This window comes from Diceros bicornis, chromosome 7 (genome assembly GCF_020826845.1).
Source record: "Diceros bicornis minor isolate mBicDic1 chromosome 7, mDicBic1.mat.cur, whole genome shotgun sequence".
Lineage (NCBI taxonomy): Eukaryota > Metazoa > Chordata > Mammalia > Perissodactyla > Rhinocerotidae > Diceros > Diceros bicornis.
This window is the reverse complement of record NC_080746.1, coordinates 83,491,409-83,516,250: the sequence shown is the minus strand read 5'-3', so window position 1 is coordinate 83,516,250 and position 24,842 is coordinate 83,491,409. Positions and strand designations below refer to the sequence as shown.

Here is a 24,842-nt window from a genome sequence, read left to right as displayed (position 1 = left end):
TAGTCAGCTGATCTTGATATCCAAATAAATGTCCAAGAAACGACCAAGATACTAAAGGGATAATTCCTTCGTCAATCTTTTGTCACCTCACTCTATTAAAATGCTGAGTCCCATTTGTGGAGGACAACAATGAAGGTTACTTTCATCTTTTGGTCTATGTAAAAATAGTATTAATAGTAACTGAATTTTTTTTGTGTGTGTGTGAGGAAGATTTGCCCTCAGCTAACATCTGTTGCCAATCTTCCTCTCTTTGCTGAGGAAGGTTAGCCCTGGGCTAACATCTGTGCCCATCTCCCTCTGTTTTGTCTATGGGATGCTGCCACAGCATGGCTTGATGAGCAGGGCATATGTCCGCACCAGGATCCGAACCCTCCAACCCCCGGCCGCTGAAGCAGAGCGCGTGAACTTAACCACTACACCACCCAGCTGGCCCTGGTAGCTGAAATTTTTAAAGTAACTAATATCTGACTAAAAAATAAATGGTTTTCTTACTTGGGTATTACAACAACCAGAACTACATGAAGAATTGTGCAGGGCTGACCAAGGTCTACTTTTTAAAATGTCTATTGTGTAATTTTAAATAAGAAATACTGACAGTAATGAAACAGTATAGTAGGAGGAACACTGGACTTACACCATCCTTGAGTCCTCATTTCCTAGATTGTATAATAAGGAGAGAGGTGGTTTCCAATCTTTTTTTTTTTTTAATTCATTAAAGAAGTCCTCTCTTCAGCCAAAGCCTAATACATGGTGACTACAGTCTGGGGGGCCCTGAGCCTGCCTCGTGGCCGCCCCTTCCCCGGCCCCAGAGCCTAGGGGGTTCCTCTGAGCACTGTTTGAAAACGTCTGTCCTAGAGGGTCTCTAAAGTCCATTCCTGTTCTAAATGTTCAGTGATACCAAAACGCTATTGATCTGATGTGAACGATTTTTATCACGTGACATAGAAACTATGCACCAAGAAGCATTTACTATAATACATATCAGAATATTGATAATAATAGCTGCCTTGATTAAGCAGCACTTCCCATAACGCTTGCAATTACTAAGTACCAGCACTATTTTAAAGCACCTACTGCGTGCTGGCGATCAGTTATCCGTAACTTGTCGCCTGGCTCCCCCACCCCAGTTAGAAGAAGATCCAAGCGCCTCCCCGTGACCCACGGCGCGGCGGTGCAGCCGCGGCCTCCCTCGCGGGCCTCCCTCGCGCCGCAGCCCCGAGCCTGGCGCGCCGGCCCGAACTCTCCCCGCCTCTGCTGTGCGCGTCCGTCTGTCCGCCCGCCCCCTCCTCGCGGGCGTGCGCGCGCGTCTCCGGCAGCCGGGCCTGCGGCCAGCGTGTGCGGCGCCGTGTGTCCGGAGCTGAGACCCGAGCCCGGCGCCGAGCAGACGGGAGCAGCGTGCCGGAACGCAGCGCTGTGCCCGGGGGGGACAGGAAGGCCGCTCTGGGGACAGGAAACCGGAGTGAACTGGGAAGCCGCCACGTGGATATCTGGGAGCGGGGGTCCTGACCGGCCCGAGAAACCCTATCACCCCTTCCCCACCGCGGCTCTCAATGCGGCAGGAAGCAAAACAAGTGGGTTGGCAGGTGGGGACCAAAATATCGCCTTTAGTATTATTCATTCATGCTACAGATATTTGCTGAGTGTCGACCACGTGCCAGACACGTTCTAGGGGATAGGGACACAGCAGAGAACAAAACGAAGCCCTTGCTCGTGGAGCTTGCTTTCTGGTAGAGGCTGGGCAGGCTTGAGAAGAAAAGGGGCTGCCTGGAGTTAGCCAGCCTGACCCCCCAGTGCGGACCACGGCTGAGTGCTCATCGTCCCCGTCGCAGGGGCAGCGCTTGCTCGCTCCATAGACGGAGCAGCGCAGAGGCGAGACACAGACGCCTCCTCCTTCTGCCCGGATTTACCAGTCAGATCCTCGCTCCGTCTCTCATGGAGTGGAGTGAGTACCTCCCGGGGTGGAAGCCGTTAGAAGCAGCCCCGAGACAGAAGTCAAACCTAGGAAGTGTGGTGTCTCGGCAGCCAGGTAAAAATGTCAACAGGTGAGTAATTTTGTGAGCAGAATGCCTGGAAACAAAATTAAAACATAAATTTTAAACCACCATTTAAACCATTTTTTAAATTTGCAAATATTGGCAGAATTGGAATTTTAAAAACCCAAATGTGACATTTTACAATATTGATATTTTTATTTTAAGGCTTAGATTAAGGAGGGAGGGAGTCAACAATACACATACCCCTTTTTTCCCACCTCCTCCTGTAAATACACAGAACCTCACAGGTTTATTATACTGTATATGGATACCCTTGTCCTGTCTTTTTACATTTTACCACAAGGTGGCACCAAAGCGCTGTTGTTTCTATTTTAGAACTTTCTAGCAGTTCTTGTGAACTAAAGATCAGGCTGAAGCTTAAAAATATACCCAATATTTTCCTTTAAACTCAAAATTAATATTTAAATGTATTTTATAAAATGCAAAGCTTTGTGAATGTGGAGAGAAAGCTTTGCAAACTTATCCTCAAAGAAAACAAAACAAACCTATATAAATTACCAAATTACATGAATATCTATTGACCATTTAGTATATAGGTTTCCAGGGGGTGGGGGAAGGAGGGTTGATTTAGTATTGTTTTGGTCCTTCTACTAAGTATGAACAACTTTGGTTGAGTGGAAATTATCTTTGGGTTTGCGTCTCTTAGTGGTCTTCATCCAGGCTCCAACAGGATGTTTGATCCAGAGAAAAGTCGTTTCAGAGGGGACATGGCAAGTCCCTTCAATAAACCAAAGACGATCGGAGGCACTGAGATTAACTGGCTTTGTATGACACTAAATTTGTCAAAAATTTTCTCTCTTTTCCCTGAAAATTAAAAACACAAACTAAACCAAGTGTAGAGTGGAAACAGCAATTGACATAGATATTAGCTCCAGTTCTGGCTGTCACTAGGTGTGTTGGGCCGGGTAATTTAGTTCTCCTCCATGGGTCTGAGTTCTCACACTTAAATGAAGGGATTTAACACATGATCCCCAAAGTTCCTTCTATTTCGGAGGATTTTAAAAGTATCAAGGGGAAAGAGTTTGGCAGAACATAAGACAGAACTTTCTAGCAGCTACGACTGTCCAAAGGTGGGCTCTACTCGCAGTGGGGACGTGGATATGCTTAGAAGTATCTAAGCGTAGCAGGGATGCTGTTGAGCATTCTTAAGCCGCAGGCGGGTGACTGAACTAGTCTTAAGGTCCTCTCTAACCCTGTCTTTCTAAATTCCGTAAGTTAAATTGAACTGTAAGCTGCTTGAAGGGAGGAACTCCATGTCGTACCTCACATCCTGAGGCCGCCATGAAAACGCACCTCTCACATCTCTGACTGTAGGGAGCCTGATTGACTACAGTCCTGCTGGGAAACCCTTCACCACATTTCCCGCAGGCTGGGCCCAGGCGGTGACTGAGCACGGCAGCGACTGAGCACAGCAGCGGTGCTAGGGCAGGCCCAGTCAGGAGACATGACTCCTCTGACAGGTGATTTTTGTCCTGGGGTCCCCCTGTTGGTCTTGCCAAATGTTGATAGAACTGCACTGCCGTCTAAGACTCACCAACCCCTTCTCCTTCCTTCTCTTCCTGACCTGCAGTCAAACCTGCACTCGGTCTCATGGATCTAGAAGGCTCCCTCAGCTCCTTCCCCATTTTCCCTCACAAACATTTCCCCTAATAAACCTCTTGCGTGAGTAATCCCGTATTGGTGTCTGCTTCTCAGGGGACCCAAACTTGTCAATCCTCTAGCGGAGAGTCATAGACTTGGTGGGGGCTACATCAGACTCAGGAACATTTTAATATTGAGAATCCAAATCCCCATCCCAGACCTACTATATCAGTCAAGGGAAGTGGAATTTGTGTTTTTGAAATCTTCCAGGTGACTTACATGTAGGCTGGCCTGCAGGAATCGAGACTTTCAGCCCCTAGCAGAGTAGATTCTGAGGAGTAGGTGCATGGTAAATGTTCCCTGAAAAAAATCCAAAAAAAATGTTGAAAAGCTTGACAAGTTTGTGTTATTTTGGAATAAAAGGAGCAAAGTGGCAAAGTTACTATAATGTATTCCCCTTTCACCTCAACGCCCTCCATTTTCCCTTTCATGTTGAAATATTTTTTAACTTTCCTCATAGTATTCTATGAAGTGAACTCATGTATTTTAACACTAACATGAGGCAAAAAAAAAAAAAAAGTTTAATACACAGTACCAGATTTTGCCAACCAGACCCCAAGAAGAGCATTTCTGGCATCCTCGTAACACCCAGCACTATGGATCTAGTCTCCATAGCTCTTTGCTTTGTCCCTTGCCAAGGTAATCTTGAAAATTACAGAGGGTGGGTAGTCTGCCTGTGTTTTTAAAAGCATTACCTCAGAATCTTTTATTTTGAAAATGACTTTAAAGACATTTTCAAAAACCTTAGGATTGTTAAAATTTTCAGTCTGATTGCCACTCTTATTTTGAAGAGAGCCATGGTAGCTATGGCTAAACAGTAGGACAGGTTTGGGAAGTACCCAAGAGGTGTTTCCGAGTATCTTTTTTGAGACAATATTAGGTGTCCGGGTCAGGAAAAGGCAATTTACAGAACATCAAGTCTTCTCTCCACATCCTACCACAGCTTCTCCTTGAGTCTAAAATCTCTTGTTGCCTCCTTTTCCAGATTTCTTTCCAAATATGCCCGTGTGGACAAAGCAGAGCTGTCCAGGACATTTCAGTAGCAGCAGCAAGAATGACCCCACCCCCCACCCCCGACCCCAAGTGCACATTTTTGTGGGATGCGCAGATTTTGCCTGTAGTTCTTTGAAATAATGATCTCACGCTACACTGACATGTTTCAAGTTTTATTTGGAATTCTGAGAGAGTGAAAAGAGACCCAGTTCTGTGACTGAACTTTGAGTTAACACCTTGGTCCTGACAAACTCTCCTCGTGCGTAGGTGGTAACCTATTCAAATTTGGCTCTCTTTACAACGCCTGGTTTCTTTAACACTCATTTCCTTCTTTGCCTGCTTCAGTTTCCCACCAGTAGTTCACGCACCCAGACCTTGGGGTCCACATGTGGTTCTGTAAATCAGAAGTTGTTCCTCTGAATCTCTTCTCCTCTTGGGTTAGATTTGAAAGGGAAACATCAAGAAAAGAAAATCAGATTTTGAAAGGATTAGGCATGAATAGGAATATATTCCTGATATTTATCCTAATGTTTTGAAATTTGGGGCCAATATGGGTCTTCAGAAGTACTGAACAGTATACCTGATGCCAGGGTATCCGACCAGGTCAAGAGACTAAGGAACTTTCTGGTGATGTTTGGGAAAGGGCTGCTTCCGGAACGGCCTTCAGTCAGTCGCACCAGGAGCCTCACTGGTCCTCACATCCCAAAGGCCCATCAGTTCTGCACAGGGGGCATTTGCTGTTGCCAACCAGCCTGAACGCTTGCCCAGCTCCAGGTAGAGTAGAGGAAGGAGGGCCCAGAAGCCCAAATCCGGCCACTTGTGTAGCTTAAAAGGATGTTTTTAATTTGTCAACAATTTTATATTATTTTTTGTGCTTCAAAATAATCATCATTATTTTAAATTATCCCTAAAACACAGATGCTATTTCCTGTGCACAATAGGACCACTCTGGGGACATTGAGACTCAGAAGAAAAGGACAAGTGAGTGAAAGCCCCTGTTTAAGACTGTGAGCCTCTGGGGCCCAAGGTGTGAGCTACTCCATTCCAAAGCCCCAAATGCAGAGGTGGACACAGTGGAGCACAGAAACAATAACATTTGTCTTGAGGCCTCAACTGTCAGAGTAGATACATATCAGATGTCTGATGGGTGGGGATTAGACCTGATCCTTATTGCCTGAATCTATCATGTTTTGAAATGTTTATATACGTATATATGCATATAGATTCCCATATATGTGTGTGTGTGTATATAGATACATACCTATTTTTAATATACATATTCAGCTTCTAACTCCAGGTGGTGGGGTTGGCACCTATACTTTTATAAAGTCAGTACTGCAGCTATTTTTCATAGGTCATGTGATTGCATCAGGTCAAATATTTGGGGTGCCTTTTGGATGAAAAGTATGATAAACCCTAAGTGCCCAGGTAATTTCTGAGCCGTTCATTCCAGAGAAAGGGGGCATTTTTAAGCTTATAATGGGCTCTTTTTGGCTAATTCTGCAATATAACCTTTGGCATGAGCTCACCATGAAGACCAGATGTTGGAAAGTTTAAAAGTGCTTGATCTCTTGGGCCGGCCCCATGGCTTAGCAGTTAAGTGCGTGCGCTCCGCTGCTGGCAGCTCGGGTTCGGATCCGGGCGCGCACCGACGCACCGCTTCTCTGGCCATGCTGAGGCCGCATCCCACATACAGCAACTAGAAGGATGTGCAACTATGACATACAACTAACTACTGGGGGAAAACAAGGAGGAGGATTGGCAATAGATGTTAGCTCAGAGCCGGTCTTCCTCAGCAAAAAGAGGATTAGCATGGATGTTAGCTCAAGGCTGATCTTCCTCAAAAAAAAAAAAAAAGTGCTTGATCTCAACTTGCAAGAAAAGATGGTCACCTTTAAGGTGTGTCCCTCTGAGTTTTACATAATCCTGCAAATGGTTTTCCAAAGCAGTCAGATTTCAGTAAAGGATTAGCACCTATAAAACAGGGTTGGGAAGCTATGGCTCACGGGCCAGGACTAGTCCAACGCTGATTTTGCCAAAAAAGTTTTATGGGACTTTTTATGGGACGCGTCTATCTGTTAACGTATCATTTATGGGTGCTTTCGCGCTACAAAGGCCGAGTTGAAGAGTTGGGACAGAGACTGTATGGCCACAAAGCCCTAAATGTTTACTATCTGGCCCTAAACAATAAAAACAAATATGAACAACTCAACAGAAAACAAACAGGCAAAGGAAATGAGTAGGTGGTGTACAGAAGAGCAGGCTGCGTGTCCAGGAAGTACACGAGAAGACGCCGCTGTGATCAGGGAAACTCAGATTTAAACTGCGCCTTGATTTCATTTCATATGCATCAGATTTGCAAATATTTGTCTTATAATATCAGGTGTTGGTAGGATGTGGAGTAATGGAGTTTCTTATTCTCTGCTGAAGGAAGCACAAATAAGGACAATCACTTTTGAGAGCAATGTGACAACATCCCATAATGGCGAGTGCACATAATCTATGACCAGGCAGTTCTACTCCTAGACACACACACGCACACACACACACACACACACACACAAAGGAAACAAAATTTAGAGAAACTCTTGCATATATGAACAAGGAGATTTGCACAAGAATATTCATGGTAGCATTGTTAGGAAAAATAGAAATAAATTTAATATTAACAAGAGAATGGGTATGTAAATACTGGGTATATTCTTTAAGTGGAATATGATATAGTAATGAAAATGAATTAATAAGAGCCACATATTTTGTGAACTTGGATAAAGCTCACAGGTTGAGTGAAAAAGGCAAGTTGCAGAAAAGTACAGAATGATATTATGTGTATTTGCAAAACCATACCTACATATTGTTTACGGACACACAACAGATGAAAGCATGAAAAGATGCGTGGGGATGAGTTACAGAGTTTAGGGAAGGGCTCACTTCCAAGGGAGAGGAATAAGGGAAGGAATATGATTGGCGAGGGTACAAAAGGGAACTTCCTCTGCATTTGTAACATTTCAATTCTTAAGCTGGTTGCTGTGAACTCAGATTTTTGTTCTTTTTGGAAGTCAGAAATATATCATAAAATGTCAGATTCTGTATGTTTGAGGACTTTTAATCCTGTCAATCATTATAGCACTGCCAGAGAGCCCCCACAACCGCATTTTTGTTTGCTTAATGGAGCACCTTGGCCCATTCCCCCAGCCGGTAGGGCCTCTGCATACACATATGCAGGCTCTGTATTTACAAGTGTCTGGGTGAGTGAGGCGGGGAGTGGGACCAAAGTCCAGTTTGCCTGCCTGTCAACAAGCCCTGTGCCCTTTGCACAAAAGCCCTGAGGTGAGCATCACCAGAAGGGGTTCCTTCTTCATTGCCCAAAAGCACCCTGCAGTGTATGTAGAGGCGCCGCAGCCAGCCCACTTCCTCTTATCTAGCCTGTGGATGCCACAAATTTACTCATCCACAGCCGTGAAAAACTAGAAGGAGGAACCAGTCTGGAGGCAGAGTTTCTATTAAGCTTATTTTTTGCTAGCCACCAAATTTTGTTTCATCTTAATATCTTTCTAGGTCCTTACAGTTTATGTAAGAGCTGATTATTTTTCTCTAGTTATCTGGGCTAGTATCTTAAAACTTAGGGTTTTTTTTTTTTTTGCTCTCTTGGGACATCTTATTCCAGAAGTGAAGGCTAATTGGCCAATTTGTCCTTAACGCAAAGCGCATATAATGGAGCAACTATAAGAAATACTAACACTTTAACAGACCTAACCTCTTTTCTTCTCTACCCAAGTCCTTTGTTTCTGATATTTTGTCTTGGACAAGCTGCAACTTTGAATCCTCCTTTCTACTTTCTTCATCTGATAGATAATAGGAATTTATTCTTCAACGAAATCTCTCTCTCCTTTCTCCAAAATCTGAATTTCTCCTTTCATGTAAGTTGCCATTCCTAAGATTTTATTCCTTGGAAGCAAAGAATAAAGTCCTCCAAGTGTGGTTCATGGACCACCTGTATCACTTTCACGTGATGTGCATCAAAATGCTCATTCCTGGGCTCCACCCAGGCCTATTAAATCACTTTGCATTTTTAATCAAGCTTTGCATGTGATTCTTATGCTTACTAAAGTTTAAAAACCACTACTTTTAAAAGAAAGGAAATGAGTTTTTGGGGCAAAATAAAATCAATCAGTATAATATATAATTGTTATTTAAAAACTGTAGAAGAAAGTGATGTCTTGGCAAGAGAAATTGTCCTCTTTCAGTGTTGTTCTGAAAGAGAGATCTTAGAGGACCCAATTAAAGACATCAAATTTACAATTTTTCCTCACTTCACTTGCTCATGAGAGTTGCTAGAAAATAATGGAAAGGACTTAGACAATGGAAGCCAATTCAGGGAAGGCTCCAGGGGCACCAGGAGCAGGAGCCCAGGAGTTGTTCTGTGATGATCTTGGGCTGAGCACAGGATCTGAGAGCTTCAGATTTCTTGTCTGTAAAACAAGAGGGTTGTCCATCCATCTTTAAGTTCTCGTTCAGACCTACAATTAGAGGAAATATGTCATTCCCAAAACTTGAAGTCAAGACATATCATATTGACTGTCTAGCATGTAAATAAATTTACTGTACATAAATGCCCAACTGGGCATTATTTTTAAAGATAAACTCCAGAATGCAAAGATGATGGAAATGTTTCATTTTAAACTTCTTAGGTCTGCGTCAACTTGTTTCTATTTTCTTTATTTTCATTTAGGTGACAGGAGTAGTCAACTTTATGATAGGGACATTTTTACCCATGTGTGCCTTAAAGTATTCTTGAAAAATGTCTCTAATATAGAGTAAAACAATCCAAAGGCATAGTAGAAAGCAAGAAACGAGGTGCCCATAAAATAGTATTTGGTACAAAGAATGATTCTATGGGGTCTGTTAAGACGCGAAAGTCCAGAGTAGGAAGGAATGCTGATAATTACCTAATGCCAAAGTTGCTGCTGGCTTCTCTATGGTAGTCGCCTCGCACTCAAAATGTTTTGTTGTCTGGAGAAATTGTCCAGTGTTCGGAAACATCACCTCCTTTGACTCTTACCAGATTCCTGTGTTTTAGGATTTTGAACTATGTGAGAAAGCAGTCTGAATTGCGGTCACCAGGATAGTTAATTGTGCTAAGACTTAGCTACCAAGTGCCTATCAGGATAGGTATAAAGATCTCAGGTAAAGTGGGAGGCTTGTGGGCGTACCTTGTTTTAATTTAATGTAGAGCTAAAAACCTAAATATTTATGTCAGATTTAGGGAGACTTTTCCCCTCCTCTTCAAAATCTTTTTTCCGTTTGCACAGCTCCCGAAGTCCTCGCCCTTTGGAACAGTGGAGAGTCATTTGAAACTTAACCGAACGCTGGAGCCAAGTTCTACTTTTCAGGTCATCCAATGTAGGAGATCCAGTTTCCGCAGAGGGAAGAAGCCTGGTGGGGGAGGGAAAAACCAGACTCTCGTCTTCAGATCCCTCCACCTTCCATCCGCAACCTGCCACCCAAATGGAGCCAAGTCAGGGATTTTGCCGTGAACCACCACCGCCACCGCCACCGCCACCCTGTCACTCACGCCCGGTGAACACGCCCCCGGTCCACCCTTGGCCAATGGCAGCTCCCCTCCTTGCATAGTAATGAGCCCGAGACCTCCCCGGGCCAATGGCGCCCCGGGAGCAGGGTTAGTTTTGCATGTACCTAGGTGATTTGCATAGCCCGGCGCGGGGGGCTCGGGCGCCGAGCGTGCGACCGTAGAAGGGAAGGAGCGGGGCGGCGGGCGGCGAGCGGCGAGCAGGAGCGGGGCGGGCGCGCGCCGGCATGGCCGAGGGCTGCGCCCCGCAACCTTGAGAGCGGCCGCGCCGAGGCCGGACGGAGGCGGTGCGATGGCGGCGCGCGGGCCCCGCGGCTGCGCCCGGCCGGGCCGGCGGGCCTGAGCCGCCGAGAGCGGGCGGCCCCTCGCTCCATGGAGCGGCGGGGGGGGCGACCCTCGGGAGCGCCGCGTCCCCGCGCCGCCGCCGCCTGCTGAGGGCCGAGCCCGCCGCGCGAGGAGCGCGCCCGCCCTGCGCCGGCCCGGGGCGGGGGCGTCGAGGGCCGCGGAGGCCGCCGAGAGCGCGCAGCCATGCCGGGCCCGCTGGGGCTGCTCTGCCTGCTCGCCCTGGGGCTGCGCGGCGCGGCCGAGCCCAGCGGCGCGGCGCCTCCGCCCTGCGCGCCGCCCTGCAGCTGCGACGGCGACCGTCGGGTGGACTGCTCCGGGAAGGGGCTGACGGCCGTGCCCGAGGGGCTCAGCGCCTTCACCCAAGCGCTGTGAGTGCCCCGGGGCCGGGGGGCGCGGGGCCGGGGGCGGGTCCACCCCCAGGGGCCCGGGCGGTGCCGCCCCGCGCCCGCGCCGCGGACTTGCCGGACTCGGCGGTGCCGTAGCTCTCTTCCCAGACTTTTCGGGCACCCCCCCCCCAAGTCCCAAGTGCAGCTGGGGCCGGGAGGAGGGGGGCCCTGGAAAGGCGCGCCCGGCCGCCGTCTCACGCGACCTTCCCCTCCCGCGGGCCCTGCTCCGCCGCCAGGGCTGCGCGGCCGGCGGGGCGAGGGCGCCCGGGACTGGGCCTGAGTCTGCGGCCGAGGCGGCGCGTGGGGCAGCACCTGGGCCTCCCGGGTTCCAGCCTGCGGGCGAAGACACACCTGTGCCGCGGGCAGCGCGGACCGCCTTGCACTCTGGACTCCCCCACGAGCGCCCGGGGCTCTGGAGGCGCAGGGGAGCCGGCCGACAACAAGGGAGGAGGAGGGGACACGGCAGGTTTCTCTGGTGAAAATACTCTTCTCGCCCAGCGAGGCGTTTTAGAGGAGGAATGCTGCCCCGCAGCACAGGGCGTTGGACGGAAATCACAGCCCCAGAGCATATGCTCTGCCGGTCCCAAGGTGGGCAGAGTGTTCTGCGGTACCTTAACCCGCAGAACTTTTATCATGAGCTGCCCGAGGCTGGGAGAATCACTCAGATGGTTCTGGCTTCGAAAATCTTCCTCCTCAAACGGGGACCTGGGTAGCTTTAGACATTCCCTTCAGACAAGGGGAGGAATCTGAAATAGGTGTTGGAGGTGGTGGTGGCAGATGCCACCAATAGAGACGGCACAGGGTGACTGAGTGCAGGGCTTGGTGTCCGCTCCTGTTCTTCCTCCTTGTGCTGCGCGGCCAGCTGAGTGGTTAAATCACGAGCAGTGAAAGGACTGTTGGAGAGAGGAAGGGGTCCTGAGAGGCCCTGGGTGAAGGGAATTTCCTTTTACCTTACAGCGACGGAAAGGGACGTCTTAGGACTAGGCAGTTGTAGAGGCCACCAGGCCTTGGGAAGCAGTCCTTTCTGTGCAGGCGGGGGCCGGCTGTGTTTGCAAGTGGCTGTGGGAGGTGGTGTGCTCGCCCTCTGCCACGGGGGTTTTGTTGAGTATGGAGGCCTGTTTTCTGGGAACCTGTCTCATTCTTTGGCCTCCAGCCCCCTTCTTGTTTTTTCCCCTGTCTCAGGGGTTAGTTATGTGTTTGAAGTCGTTTTCCTTCAGTATGGTGAAATTTAACTTTCACTGAAAAGTTAGCTTTGCAGTGAGAACAGTTTGCCCAGGTACCTGAAGTGGGAGTAGGGAGAAGGGAAGGGGGAAGGGTGGGCAGAGGGGATGGGCAATTTTTTTTTCCCTAAGTCCTCCTAACTTTCAGGGGATTCGTGCAGGAGAGGTGCCTTTACCTGAAACCTCTCGAAAGCCTCTAGGAAAGCATGATTTTACAGTTTTGGCCAGTTTAAAAACCTTGTTTAGCAGATTCCTCGAGTTTTAATGAGTAGACTTGCCCTATAAGGGAAAGGGCTGTTTTACATCAGGACCTAAAACCACAGAGAAATACCACATTTTTATGAGCACGCTTCTCTCTAGAGCATCAGGCCTCTTCCTTGAGAACTCACCCAAGGTGGTGAAATGTTCCATTCTCAACTTGGAGCCTTGCAGAAGTTACTCTTGGTGACTTGGGGGACAGACAGAAACATAACTGGCACCGGGCCAGATCTCCTAAACTAGCATGGTTGTAGCACTTTCAGAGCCGCCGTGGTGAGCAAATGTGTTCTATTTTCTTCTTCCATTCTGACCCATGGATAGAGTGATTGTACGTGCTGATAACTACTTATTTCACCCGAATACTCTTCATTTCACCCGCAAAAGTGTATATTATGTGACTACCCCATCTAAAGGGCATTTCAAGGGCAGTATATTTGCGTTTTGGGAAACCAGCTAGTCCGGTGCTTCTCAAAAGCCATGTGGAGGCGGGGCAGGTGCTGCAGGTCTGCACACTCCAGTCAATTTGGGATCACCTGGGGTCTTTTTCCAAGTACTTCTGATCTGCTCTCCATCACAGCCTTCATGAGCCACAGTCACACCCCAGGCACCAGATCTGTGGTCCCCAAACTTGTTCACCTCTTCCTAATTTCTGAAGCATGTGCACCAAGGCCTGTTTAGTTATACATAAAGTTACAGACATAAAAACACAAGTTAAAAAGGTGAGACTGTAATTATTAATCAGAGTTCTTTTACTTTCTTCTCTTTCCTCAGTGGTACTTGGTACCTTCATCTCCCCCCGGGGTGTCTGCATCCCGCTTTCGTGACCCCAGGACTGACAGAGGGCAGGGATTTTATTTTACTCAGCTTGGAGTCCACAGAGCATGGAACATAGGAGGCACTTAGAAGTGTTGGTGTAAATAGACAGGGACTTGAGGCCATCCCGAGGGGCAGAGCTGGGGCTTGGAGTTCGGACACCATTCCCACGCAGGATCGCCAGATTCAGCATTCTCAGCATCCAGTCTTTGTCCAGAGCTGAGAAGGCCCCAGAGAGAGGATACCTGCGTCTTCTCCTTCAGGCTCGTTTCAACTTGTTCAGGCTAACAGTGTCTGTTTCCTGCTGAAAGCTGCTTTCTCCGAGTCTGGGGACAGAGTCAGTTGTAATCCTCAGTATTGTTCACGAATTCCACGTTCACACCATTTGCTGCACCTGTAGTGATTATTTATATTTTGCAACAGCGGTTCTCATTGCTGTGTCACAATGCACTGGCTTGTCACCATTCACCTGGAGGTGTTTTAAAGGAAGTAATCTTACTTAACTAGTATTAAAATTCCAAAGTTTATTTTGTCAAAAGGATTAAAGGTATTCCTATATTAATGGTGATAAGGTCACCCTTAATCACCTACATTCCAGGATTCTTGACTGGGGGAGAAAGAGATGCAGTCACGATGGTGGTGAGCACGGGCTTGTGCACGTGCATCCTCTGCTTTGTGTGTTAATGCCATGACTTTTGAGAACTGTAGACCTGGAGCACAAATTTCCACATCCTGCATTATGTCTGGTGCTCAAGTTTTAAGATTATAAAGGCTGTTTCTGTGGCTTCGTGGAGACAGTGGTGGGTCTGAGCCCATTGTCATAGTCCTTACCATGCCACTAAGTAATTTCGTGGCCTTGGGCAAGTCATTCTACTCTTGTGTGACAGCCTCCTCATCTGAAAAATGAAGTAATTGGGTTCACTAGATTATATCTAAGGCTGCTTGTAGCTTTCAGAAGGTCTATGGTTTTATAATTCTTACTCGATTTTAGGATGGCAAGGTGATGATAATGTTAGGATCCTCTCATGTAAAGATCCTGGGAGTGGCAGAATATCGTTCTTGTTGAAGTTGCACAAGCCTATTTATTACCCCTCACTTGCAGGAGGCATTCTTTGTATTTAGAAGTGTGTGTTAGGAAATTTGCCATGGAGACTTGTTGCAGAATGCATGACTGGCTAAGGCGCTTTGCTGGGGTAGAATAGCCCTGCTTGTTTCCTGTGGGTATGGCTTAACACTTGGAAAATAAAATCACTCTGTTTCAGTAATTTGGATACTGTACAAAAAGTTACTCAACATCCTCACTTCCATATAATTAGTCATAATCTCTCCAACCTGCCTAGTGTGCGTATCCTGTATGCCAGCAGGTTATTGAGCTTTCTGTATGGAATTGATGGTTACCTGAGGGACTTTGAAGTGTTTTTAAACATAATCTGTTGCTTTTTCTCCTCCTTTTGGAAGCATCATCTCAGATTCTTCCCTGAGGTGTATTTTTTCACTACAGCAAACACCTTTCTTCTTTTAATAGTGTCATTTGAAAATATTTTCTTAGGTTTTTGCCAGCTGTATTCCCTTGCAGGTCAGTAATCTGGCTAAACGTTTATACCTTTTTTTTTTTTTTGGCAAGGAAGTTTGGCCCTGAGCTAACATCCTTGCCAATTTTCCTCTGTTTTGTATGTGGGATGCCTCCACAGCGTGACTTGATGAGCGGTGTGTAGGTCTGTGCCCAGGATCTGAATCCACGAACCCCAGGCCACCTAAGTGGAGCGCATGAACTTAACCTCTGCACCACCGGGCCGGCCCCCTGTTTATACCTTTTTTGGTGGTAGATTTTGCTATCTCTTGATTTCTGAATTGCTATCTGCAAATTTCAGTGATATCCCAGTTTGTGTAGTGTGCCTTTCTGGAGATGTATCAGTCTTACATACAAATGAACTTGGTTCTAAACAAGGCCTATACGTGAACATCTTTAAGTATAGATCCTTTATTTTACAAACTAGTGAACCTCTGGGTTCTCTTTTAAATACAAGAGAGGAAAGAGCACTCTGCTGGGAGTGTGAAGGGCTGGTTTCCAGATCTGTCAATAAATCACTGACATGCTTAACCCTTCAGAGCCTTGGTTTCTTCACCTGTAAAACAAGGAAGTAATGTTGCCCAGAGTTTTCTTTCTAGTTAACTTCATTTTGTTTTTTTACGCGTTTCTGGGATCCTTTCTGTTGTGTTAAGTGCCATGTAGGTGTCTAAATCATGGAATCTCTCACCTACCTAGGAAACTTCTGCAGTTGTCCAGCTCTACTGGAGTATATCCATTGAATGGGGCCCTCACTGCCTCACGGGGCAGCCATGTGCCGGGTGTGGTCTGAGCAGTATCCAGGACTTGGACTAGTAATTCTCTCATTCTGGGCTCCTTAAGGCTTGTGGTAACCGCTAATATTTTATGATTTCCAGTTGGTCTAAATGCTAATGACAGTTATGGCATCACGAGCATTTAATGTCCAGGCACTTGGCTCCTTACGTTAGAATTGTAAGGTAACGTTTCACGATTTAATCTCTTAGGGAAGATCAAAGTTCTGTGCTAGTAGGTGGATCCAGGCAAGTTTAGGCATTTTCTTGGCCTCTGTCAGTCCATCTCTCAAATTCTTATTTTAGTCATCTTTGTAATAGTGGGAAGTACTGACAGCCTGCAGGTTTGGATTTTGGTTTCTGGTCTCCTTGATTGTGTTTTTTATTCCCATTTTTCTTATCAATAAATAATGGATATTGGACTAGTTGATGGCTGTCTCGCACTGCTTAAAATTTCTCTGAATCTGTGTAGACTATTAAGCGAGTCAAGTTGTAGGAATCCTTTAGTGATTCATTGAAATTTTTCTGTCTTTCTCTTTTTCTTTATAAGAGAGATAGAAATTTCCATAAAACACAATATTTGTTGGTATACCTGACTGAAAAGTTAAACCCTGCCAAATGTGCCCTTAAGTCTGAAAAACGTAACTCATACAACTTAGAGCGTTCTTGATAAGACAGCTTTGCTCTTTTCGTCTTTTAAACTAGATCTCAAGGTTTTGGCTTGAGAAATGTGTTATCCAGCTTACTCTTGTACTGCGTCCTGCAGCCTTCAGTTTTTGGTGATGTGAAAAGCTTGTTTTCCTATATATAAAAAATTATGGATCACTTTCCTATTTTCCCCCCAGCTTTGTTCAGTGAAGTGTAGTTTTTTAAAAGCTTCATTGAGGATAATAAAATGCTCTAATTTTAAATTCTGTCAGTGAAGGAAAAAATCTAGGGCATTTAGCAAATCAGGACTCTTATACAATGGCTAATTTGTCTCCCTTTCTTGACATTTTCTTTTGTGTCTTTAAGTGCCTGATGGTCAAACTGTAGGGCAGGTGTCAGCTCTGTTGTCTGATATTGGTCGAGTTCAAAGTAGAGTTTAGAAATCAGTCTTCGCAGGAGACGATCATGATTTTATAGTTCGTGTACATTTAATAACTTCTCAACTTTCTGAAGAATTTAACAAGTTAGTACTCAGATACCCCTTTAAATGGCAAGATGTAATTAAGTAGTTAGTATACTCTGAGTTCACCCACGTGTGGACAAATATTTGTTATTAAACTCTGTAGATGGCTGGGACTATTTTTAGCAAGGTTCTGAAAATGTAGTGAAATACTGTGTGTCATGAATAAGCAATTAAAACTTAATGGGGTGGTGGTATTTAGTCTTTAAAGCATGTTTTGGTACCATTCCATATTTTAATTGTCAAAAAAGCACGCTGGCTAGGTCCTCCCCCTCTGCGGTAAGTCCTCCTGGTCCGCAGTCAGATTTGGCATTATGCATCTCTTATTTTAGATGCAAGTGGTTGAGGTTCAGGAATACCCTTCTAATAGTTTAGGTCCAAGAGATGAACATTTTTAAAAATATATATTTTTGTAGTTCTCCTAGTTTTTCTGTACTGAAAGATGTTACTGGGAAAGCATTGAACCACCCCACTGTGGTGACATGCTGGCCCATCAAAATATAAGAACATCCTTGTAAGGAAATGTAAACCATAGATATTTTGGGAGGCAGCGGGGCCAAGACTGGGTATACGTTCAGATGCCAGGCTGGTCCGTTGTCTGTGCTGGTGTGAAAACTTGTAGAAGAAGCATATCTAATGCGTTACGAGATAATTGATGACCCTTTATCCTTCGTGTTTAATTTCTAGTTAAGTATTCTGAATCAAGATAAGTAAAAGGTTGTGTACGCCTCTTATCTAGTTTTTTCCCTCTATTTTTACCCTAGAAGAATGAAGCCTTTTTTTAGCAAAGGTTTAAATACAAGGTTGACCGTTGAAAGAATGATAATCTTAATGCACTCTGACAACAAAATATTTTTATTTGAATCAAATTTTATAACTCGATATCCAGAAAAATCATGAGTTAGAGTCTCCCCATTCCCGTATATTTTTAAAGTTTTATTTGGGGAAATTGTCCTTCCTGAGAAGAGTGACATCGATTTGGCAGGGAGATGGCGCCTTTCCCTTGGAGCTGTGCTGGGCATGCCTCAGGAATGTGCCCAGGATCCCTCAGGTCTCACTGCTCCGCTCCCCTCGGCTGTGAGCTTCCCACGGTGGCTCTTAGTAAACCACAGAGTGATTGAGTACAGTGGTGACATCGAAACTCCCTGAAGAGCTCTATCAGAGCTGTTTCCCTCCGAAGGTCGATGGATGTTCTGTCTCGCTCTTCACATTTCCCGTTTTGAAGGAGCAGAGTAGGAGGTGTGCTTCCAGATTAGCCGTCTTTTCCCTGCAACTCGAGATGTTGGGCTGTGGTGTTGATTACCTTCTGAGTTTCTCCCGTTTTCCTAGGGGGTGAGCTCATGCACAGAGGCCCTTGGAGAAGCTGTGTGGATAAGAGGAGAAGGGCTTGGCAGACTAGATTTTCTCAGGAGAGAAGAGACCCGTGGTTGCCACTGTACCAGGTTGTCACCCTTCCCTGGTGTGGAAGCTGTCTCAGACTTCTGCTCTCCTGCAGGACAGTTCTCCGGAACGAGAGCACTGTGTCTTGAATAACTTACACCTTAGGAATTTAGAGAGTCTAAATTTTGTCAACTCTTTCTGGAGTTGGGGAGAGGAAACAAATAATGTCAACTAACCTTTAGGTTTCTTAACGTTCTTGAAGACTATTCACATGCTCATCTGTTTTAGGAGCTGGATTAATCTCGTCTTTGCGTTTTCCGAATGTGCTAATTGCCGTTTGGGTCCTCTTCAAGCTTTCCTTATCTCACGTAGATTGAAGCATATGCAGAATTCTCATGTATGTAATTTAATCTGAGTTAAGAAGAGAATATTAAATGAATTAATACATCTCAAATATTTTAGTATCATGTTTTAAAAATTACACACTGGGGCTTCACTAACTGGTGTTAGCAGTTCATCGTAAGCCCAGTTTTCATCCTTACTTCTGCTAGTTCATCTCATTTCATTAGTGTTTTCTTTTTTTAGTCTTACTATTTTCCTATCTTTGTTTGTAAGAAAGAAAAATTTTTCTCGTTGGCCTTCTGTTCTCTCCAAGGTCATTGGAGAGCATGGTCATGGACTCCAGCTTTTTATGTCACTATCTACTCTCCCGTCGTCTTTTTATAGGCGTATTTTTATGAACATGCCTTCAAAAAGGATTTTGTTTTTGAGAATGAGACAGGAGCCAAGACCCCTGAGCTCCTAAGTCCGTGGGCTTGGGCGTGTCACTTAACACTTTGGATGGTGGCTTTTCCATCTGCAGAAAGAGGTAGCTTGACTTTGAGGGTCACGTAGCAAACGCTTCAGCATGACCTACCTGTCTGAGTGACAGCAAGGACCCAATTTGTTGTTATTTCTTCTGGGAGTGACTAAGCAGTTGTGTATGTGTGTTATCACTTTGTGATTTAGAACTCTGAACCCTGTTTCTTTGAATGTGTATCACGTTCAAAGCCTGCTGTGGACTTCACAGGTGAGCCACTGTGCTTGTGGCGAGAAGGCTGCTCGTCTGCGGGTTTTTCATTCAGGAAGCCATCACGATCCTGGTGGGGAAAGAGTACACATACATTTTTATCAGGATACTTTCTCATAGGCGGTACTGCTCCCTTCTAACAAGAAAGCCGGATGGTGAGAGTTACCGTTTCTCTGGAGGAGAGAGCGCAGGGGAAATTGTGTTTTCTGGCCTCAGTCTCTGTGATTTGGCACTGCTTTCCTGAGATGGCAGGTCAGTGTTTGTTCTCACGGCAAACAGGCACGTGACCTTAGACAGTGTCAGCGTGATCTTTAGATACAGAGTCCCCCCCTTATCGGAGGGGATATGTTGCTGTGGATGCCTGAAACCGTGGATAGTACTGAACCCTATATATACTATGTTTTCTCCTATGCATACACAGCTATGATCAAGTTTAGTTTATAAATGAGGCAAACTAAGAGGTTAACAACAGCTTCTCTCTGGCATGTCTGAATCGCCAGCATCATGACTCTTGTGCTTTGGGGCCGTTGTTAGGTAAAATGTGGGTTATTTGAGCACAAGCCCTGTGCTACCCTGACGGTCCATCTGATAACCAACACGGGCTACTAAGTGACTAACGGGCTGATGGCGTGTACAGTGGGGATCCACTGCACAGAGGGACGAGCCCTGTCCCGGTGGGATGGAGTGGAATGGCGTGTGATTTCATCACGCTATTCAGAATGATGCGCAATTTAAAACTTATGAATTGTTTATCCCTGGAATTTTCCATTTAATATTTTCAGACTGCGGTTGACCGTGGGTAACTGAAACCGCAGAAAGCGAAACAGCGGATAAAGGAGGATGACTGTGCTAGTTTTCTGCTTCCAGACTTTGGAACACTGAGGATTTTCATTAAACAACGCTTAACTCTTGGGGAGCCCTCATGCCAGTGAGTCCCCTGTAGTTTTTCAGGCTGCTTTCCATGTTGGGTGTGGGTAAGACTTACTCAGGATGGATAGTTGAGCTGTGTTCTTGTCTCTTCATCTCACTGTTTCTAGAAATATGCAGATTACAGGAGAACTTCTTTTAAGTACTTTGAAAAAGATATTTTAAAGGTTATTGGATACCTATGTATTTTTTACATTTGAGAATAATGCTCGTGTTTTGTGGATAGAGAAAAGCTTATTATCTTAAAAGTAATTTTAGAACTAAAATCTTTTCTTTAAAAGCTTTTATATTTCTAAAAAGTTACATGGCCTTCTTGTTAAGCGCAGTTAAATCTTTCTCAGAAACTTTAAAAACTTTTCTGGGTTTTGATTCAGACCCAATTTGAAAATGAATGATAAAGCCAGAGCAGCAGCTAACGTATGCAGTGGTGCTCACAACCCGTTTAGATTGGCTGAGTGTTTCAAATACAGTTGTGCATTTTTTGCCCTGGGTCTCTTTCTTTAAAAAAAAAAAAAGGTTTGAGATGTTTTTCCCATTACCATCTTGACATCTGCCTGGTTACACATGAATAGCCTGACCCAGTCTCTCCGCAGGGAGACTGCCGTGGCCTTGCTTTCAATAGCCATGTCACTGACAAAGGAAACATATGGAATATTTCATTGCTGTCCTCTGCGAACAGTCTGGGGCTGTGAGGGCATGCAGCGGAAGGCTTCATACTTCACGGTAGGTTGGCAGGTTTGTGTGCTAACCACAGCCTCTGCTGTTAGCAATCAAACTGTGTTTTCCAAAGTCCCATTACGTTTGTGGAAAGGAAATCTCGTGTTTTGGATAAATCAATTTCTAATAGCAGTTTGGATTAAGTTTGGATGACCTGCTTCCATGGTGGGGTTTCCTACTTAATCATATATTTCATCAAAGGGACTTTGTGTGTGTGTGTGTGTGTGTGTGTGTGTGTATGTGTATGCAGGACATTTGGATGCAGGTTTGACATGTGGTGTGTACTTGATGGATACACAAGTTGGGAAGGAGGATGCTTGATTCCCAGTAGAACATGCCTTGAGGACTGTCTGCCTGGATGCTTATCTTCTTGTCAGTGCCTAGAAGGAGATCCATTGATCTTCTTATGCTAGCCCAGCACTGCTGCACTGACCTGTAAAGGTGTCTGTTGCACAGTACCTGCCTTCTACTTGGGGACGCGGTTTCGGTTCAGCCAGCATTAACGGCTTTGCTTTGTGCATCTGAATCCAGGGTGTGGAGTCTTGTCAGCAGGCCTGGCAGGAGAGGGACAAGAACGTGGAAAAGAGGATAAATCAATTGCTGTCTTTTTCAGGTTGTCTTCTGTGTTAAAAGAATTTGCCCTTGGCACCACCCTGGCTGAGGTGGCATTCCAGAAAGAGAAAAAAAATCCCTGTGACATCCAAAGATGAGAAGATTCATGACTTCGGCCAAGGACATAATGACATACATTTCATCAGGGTCCCTTCCAGCTCTCAAGTTACCCCAGCCTGAATTTCTGGTTTCATTGTCTCCTAGACGTGCAGGCTGGTTTTGACAGGAGTTGGTGTTTTATTAAAAAGGAAGTGAGCTCCTGTTTAATCCCAGATACAGCCAAATTTTACATTTATATATAGATCTCATCTAGAAGGTATTCCTGATGGTTCTTGGTCACATTACTGAACATTAGTTGTAAAACAATGTGCTAATAGAAATTATTGCCTTTCATGTTTTCTCATAAGAATAATGCCTTTTGCAGTTTTTCTTTTTTTTGTGAGGTAGATCCGCCCTGAGCTAACATCTGCCAATCTTCCTCTTTTTTGCTGAGGAAGACTGGCCCTACATTCATGCCCATCTTCCTCTACTTTGTATGGGATGCCGCCACAGCGTGGCTTAACAAGTGGTGCGCGCCCGGGATCTGAACCGGCGAACCCCGGGCTACCGCAGCAGAGCGCGCGCACTTAACTGCTTGCACCAGCGGGCTGGCCCCTGCAGTTCTTGATTATAACAGATTTCCTTCAAATTTATTGGCTCTTGGAAGGTTACATTTTAAAAAGTTTTGGTTTTATGAGTCTATTTGAGGTTCCCTCCCCTCTTCTTTTTAGTGCCTCCGTATTTTTATCCTAAAATAACTACGGATCTTCCTCGACTTACGATGGGGTTACTTCCCGATAGACCCGTCATAAGTTGCAAATATCATAAGTTGAAAATGCATTTAATGCACCTAACCTACCCAACATCAGAGCTTAGCCTGGCCTACCTTAAATGTGCTCGGAACACTTAACATTAGCCCACAGCTGGGTAAAATCATCTAATACAAAGCCTATTTTATAATAAAGTGTTGAATATCTCATGTGATGATTGAATACTGTAGTGAAAGTGGAAACAGAATGGTTGGATGGGTACAGAAGGGTTGTAAATGTATTGATTGTTGACTCTCATGACTCTGTGGCTGCCTGGGAGCTGTGCTTGCTGCCCTGTCCAGCATCGTGAGAGCATCGTACTGCGTATCGCTAGCCTGGAGAAGATCAAAATTCCAAGTACGGTTTCTACTGAATGCGTTTCGCTTTTGCACCATCGTCAAGTCGAAAAATCATAAGTTGAACCGTCGTAAGTCAGGGACCATCTGTAGTTTAATCTTGGATGTTCTGTCTTCTTTCTTTACTCACCACTTAACTGACCTTCATAACTGTGAGTTCATAGGGAAAACTCCGCCAAATCTATCAGTCTTTAAATTCACACTTTTTAGTGTACAAGTCTGCGAGTTTTGAAATGTATATGGTAATGTAACCGCCACCACTGTCAACGTCTAGTACATTCCCATCACTGCCCCTGTGCCCTGGGTAGTCAGCTGCTCTCCCCACCCCTCATCTCTGGCAACTGATGATCTATTTTCGACCTTGGGTCTCTCATTTTATATTGTTTTGTGTTTATCAGAATGTCATATAAATTGAATGGCACAACGTAGTCTTATGCCTGGCTTCTTTTATGTAACAAAGCATTTGAGATTCTACCATGTTGTTGCATATGCAATATGTGATATTCCTTTTTATTGCTGAGGAGTATTCCATTATGTGGATGTGCCACACTATGTTTTTCCATTCCCCAGTTGAGGGACACTTGCCTTGTTTCCAGTTTTTGGAAATTACGAATAAAGCCAATATAAATATTCACATAGAGGTTATCGTATGAACATAGGTTTTCATTGAACTTGTGTAAATACCTAGGAGTGAGATCATGGGTCATGTGGTAAGTGTATGTTAATAAGAAACACTGGTCTAGATGTTAATGTCTTAGAGCTGTAGTGAGGTTTAATATCACGAATTACTTATAGCCTCAATATATTGTTAGCATGCCACATACGTAGTCTTAGCAAAAGCTGTTAAAAACTGATTTTGTTTAAATGTCTGTACTTTTAAAAGAGTAGACTTCTTAGCCCCCTTTCTGGTACCGGCAGTTATTGTGAGACCCCCAAGGACTTGGGAAGAAATGATCGCAATGTGGTGCATTTTGTTTACAGTGAAAAAACTGAATTATTAGTGTATCCACGTTTGGAAAGTCTGATTAAAAAAATGGAAATTTGGTGAGGAATTGCTGGGCCCACTTTGTGTCCTAGGCATGTCACGTGTGTTAACTGTGATTTCTGCAGTGCGCACTCTTGAGTCCATGGCGCAGTTCCTTGTTCATCGCTGAGCAGACTGAGATCGGAACGGATTCAGTAACCTGCTCCAGCATCCCGGTTAGGGCTGGGTGTCTGTGAGGCTCAGGTGTTCCGTGTTTGTTTGTCCATCCTGTAGTTTGCTTGGATAGCTGACAGTTGAGCAGAAGAGCAAAGGTAAAATGAGAAATGAAATGGTGAGAAGCTATGGGTTATTACAGGGGGAAGAAACTCAGAAGTGAAAATAAAGCATCTGGAAAAAGCATACACACGTCTACATAGGTACGTACATACAGTGGGAGGCTGACTTGATTTAGGAGTAACTTGTATCAGAAATCTACTTAGTGTGTAAAATGAAGTTATCTTTTTTTTAAGTGGTAAGAATTTTTATTAGTTTATTTCATCTTATATTTAACAAGTTTTGGTTATAATTACTATGTGCTAATGCTTAGAAATGAACAAATCAAGTGGGGATTTGGGCATAATTTTTCAAATAAAATTGTATTAAACAGATTAATGAAGTTGTCTTTTATTCATAACAGAATTAAAAAAAAATCTCTGACTTAGTCTCCTCACTTTTTGTACAGCTTCGTTTAAAAGATTTCACATGATTTTCTACGTTAATAGTGTTTCTGTGTCAGGAAAGTGTCAGTCATGTGCATGTTGGCTTTTTCTTTCTCTTGTGGAATTCACTTAGATGGTGGATGAGGATCAGAGCTCTTAGCATGCTACACACTCTTCTGTTTCTTAAGGAGCAAATTTCTGAATGTGCTTCTTTAAACCAAAACCCTGAAGTAAATTAAAAAGCCAAGTGTGCAGTGTGATGGTTTCCATATAGCTGCCCCCTTTCACTCACTGGAATTTCCTGCCTCTCCTGTTGAAGATGTTTTTATAGGGAAGTCAGCATAAACGTGAATCACCCGTGAGCCTTTTTTCCCCCCAAGGCGTTTCGTTTAGTCAACTTGGTATTAATTTAGTTGGTCTCTTTCGTTGACTTGAACACTGT

At 44.9% G+C, this 24,842-nt stretch overlaps 1 protein-coding gene and 1 long non-coding RNA gene across 3 annotated transcripts in view; both read left to right on the top strand.

Annotated features, from left to right (window-relative positions):
- The first annotated feature begins 10,482 nt into the window (after nt 1-10,482).
- Nucleotides 10,483-24,842, top strand: part of LGR4 (leucine rich repeat containing G protein-coupled receptor 4) — a 95,673-nt gene continuing 81,313 nt past the window's right edge. For both annotated transcript variants that reach the window (XM_058546162.1, XM_058546160.1), the window contains exon 1: nt 10,483-10,991. In XM_058546162.1, the coding sequence (XP_058402145.1) occupies nt 10,807-10,991 (185 nt within the window). In that variant the 5' untranslated portion in view covers nt 10,483-10,806. The remainder of the gene's footprint in view (nt 10,992-24,842) is intronic.
- Nucleotides 18,774-24,349, top strand: LOC131408955 (uncharacterized). Its single transcript, XR_009220830.1, has 2 exons — nt 18,774-20,907; nt 21,515-24,349. It is a non-coding gene; the product is annotated as an uncharacterized LOC131408955 (long non-coding RNA).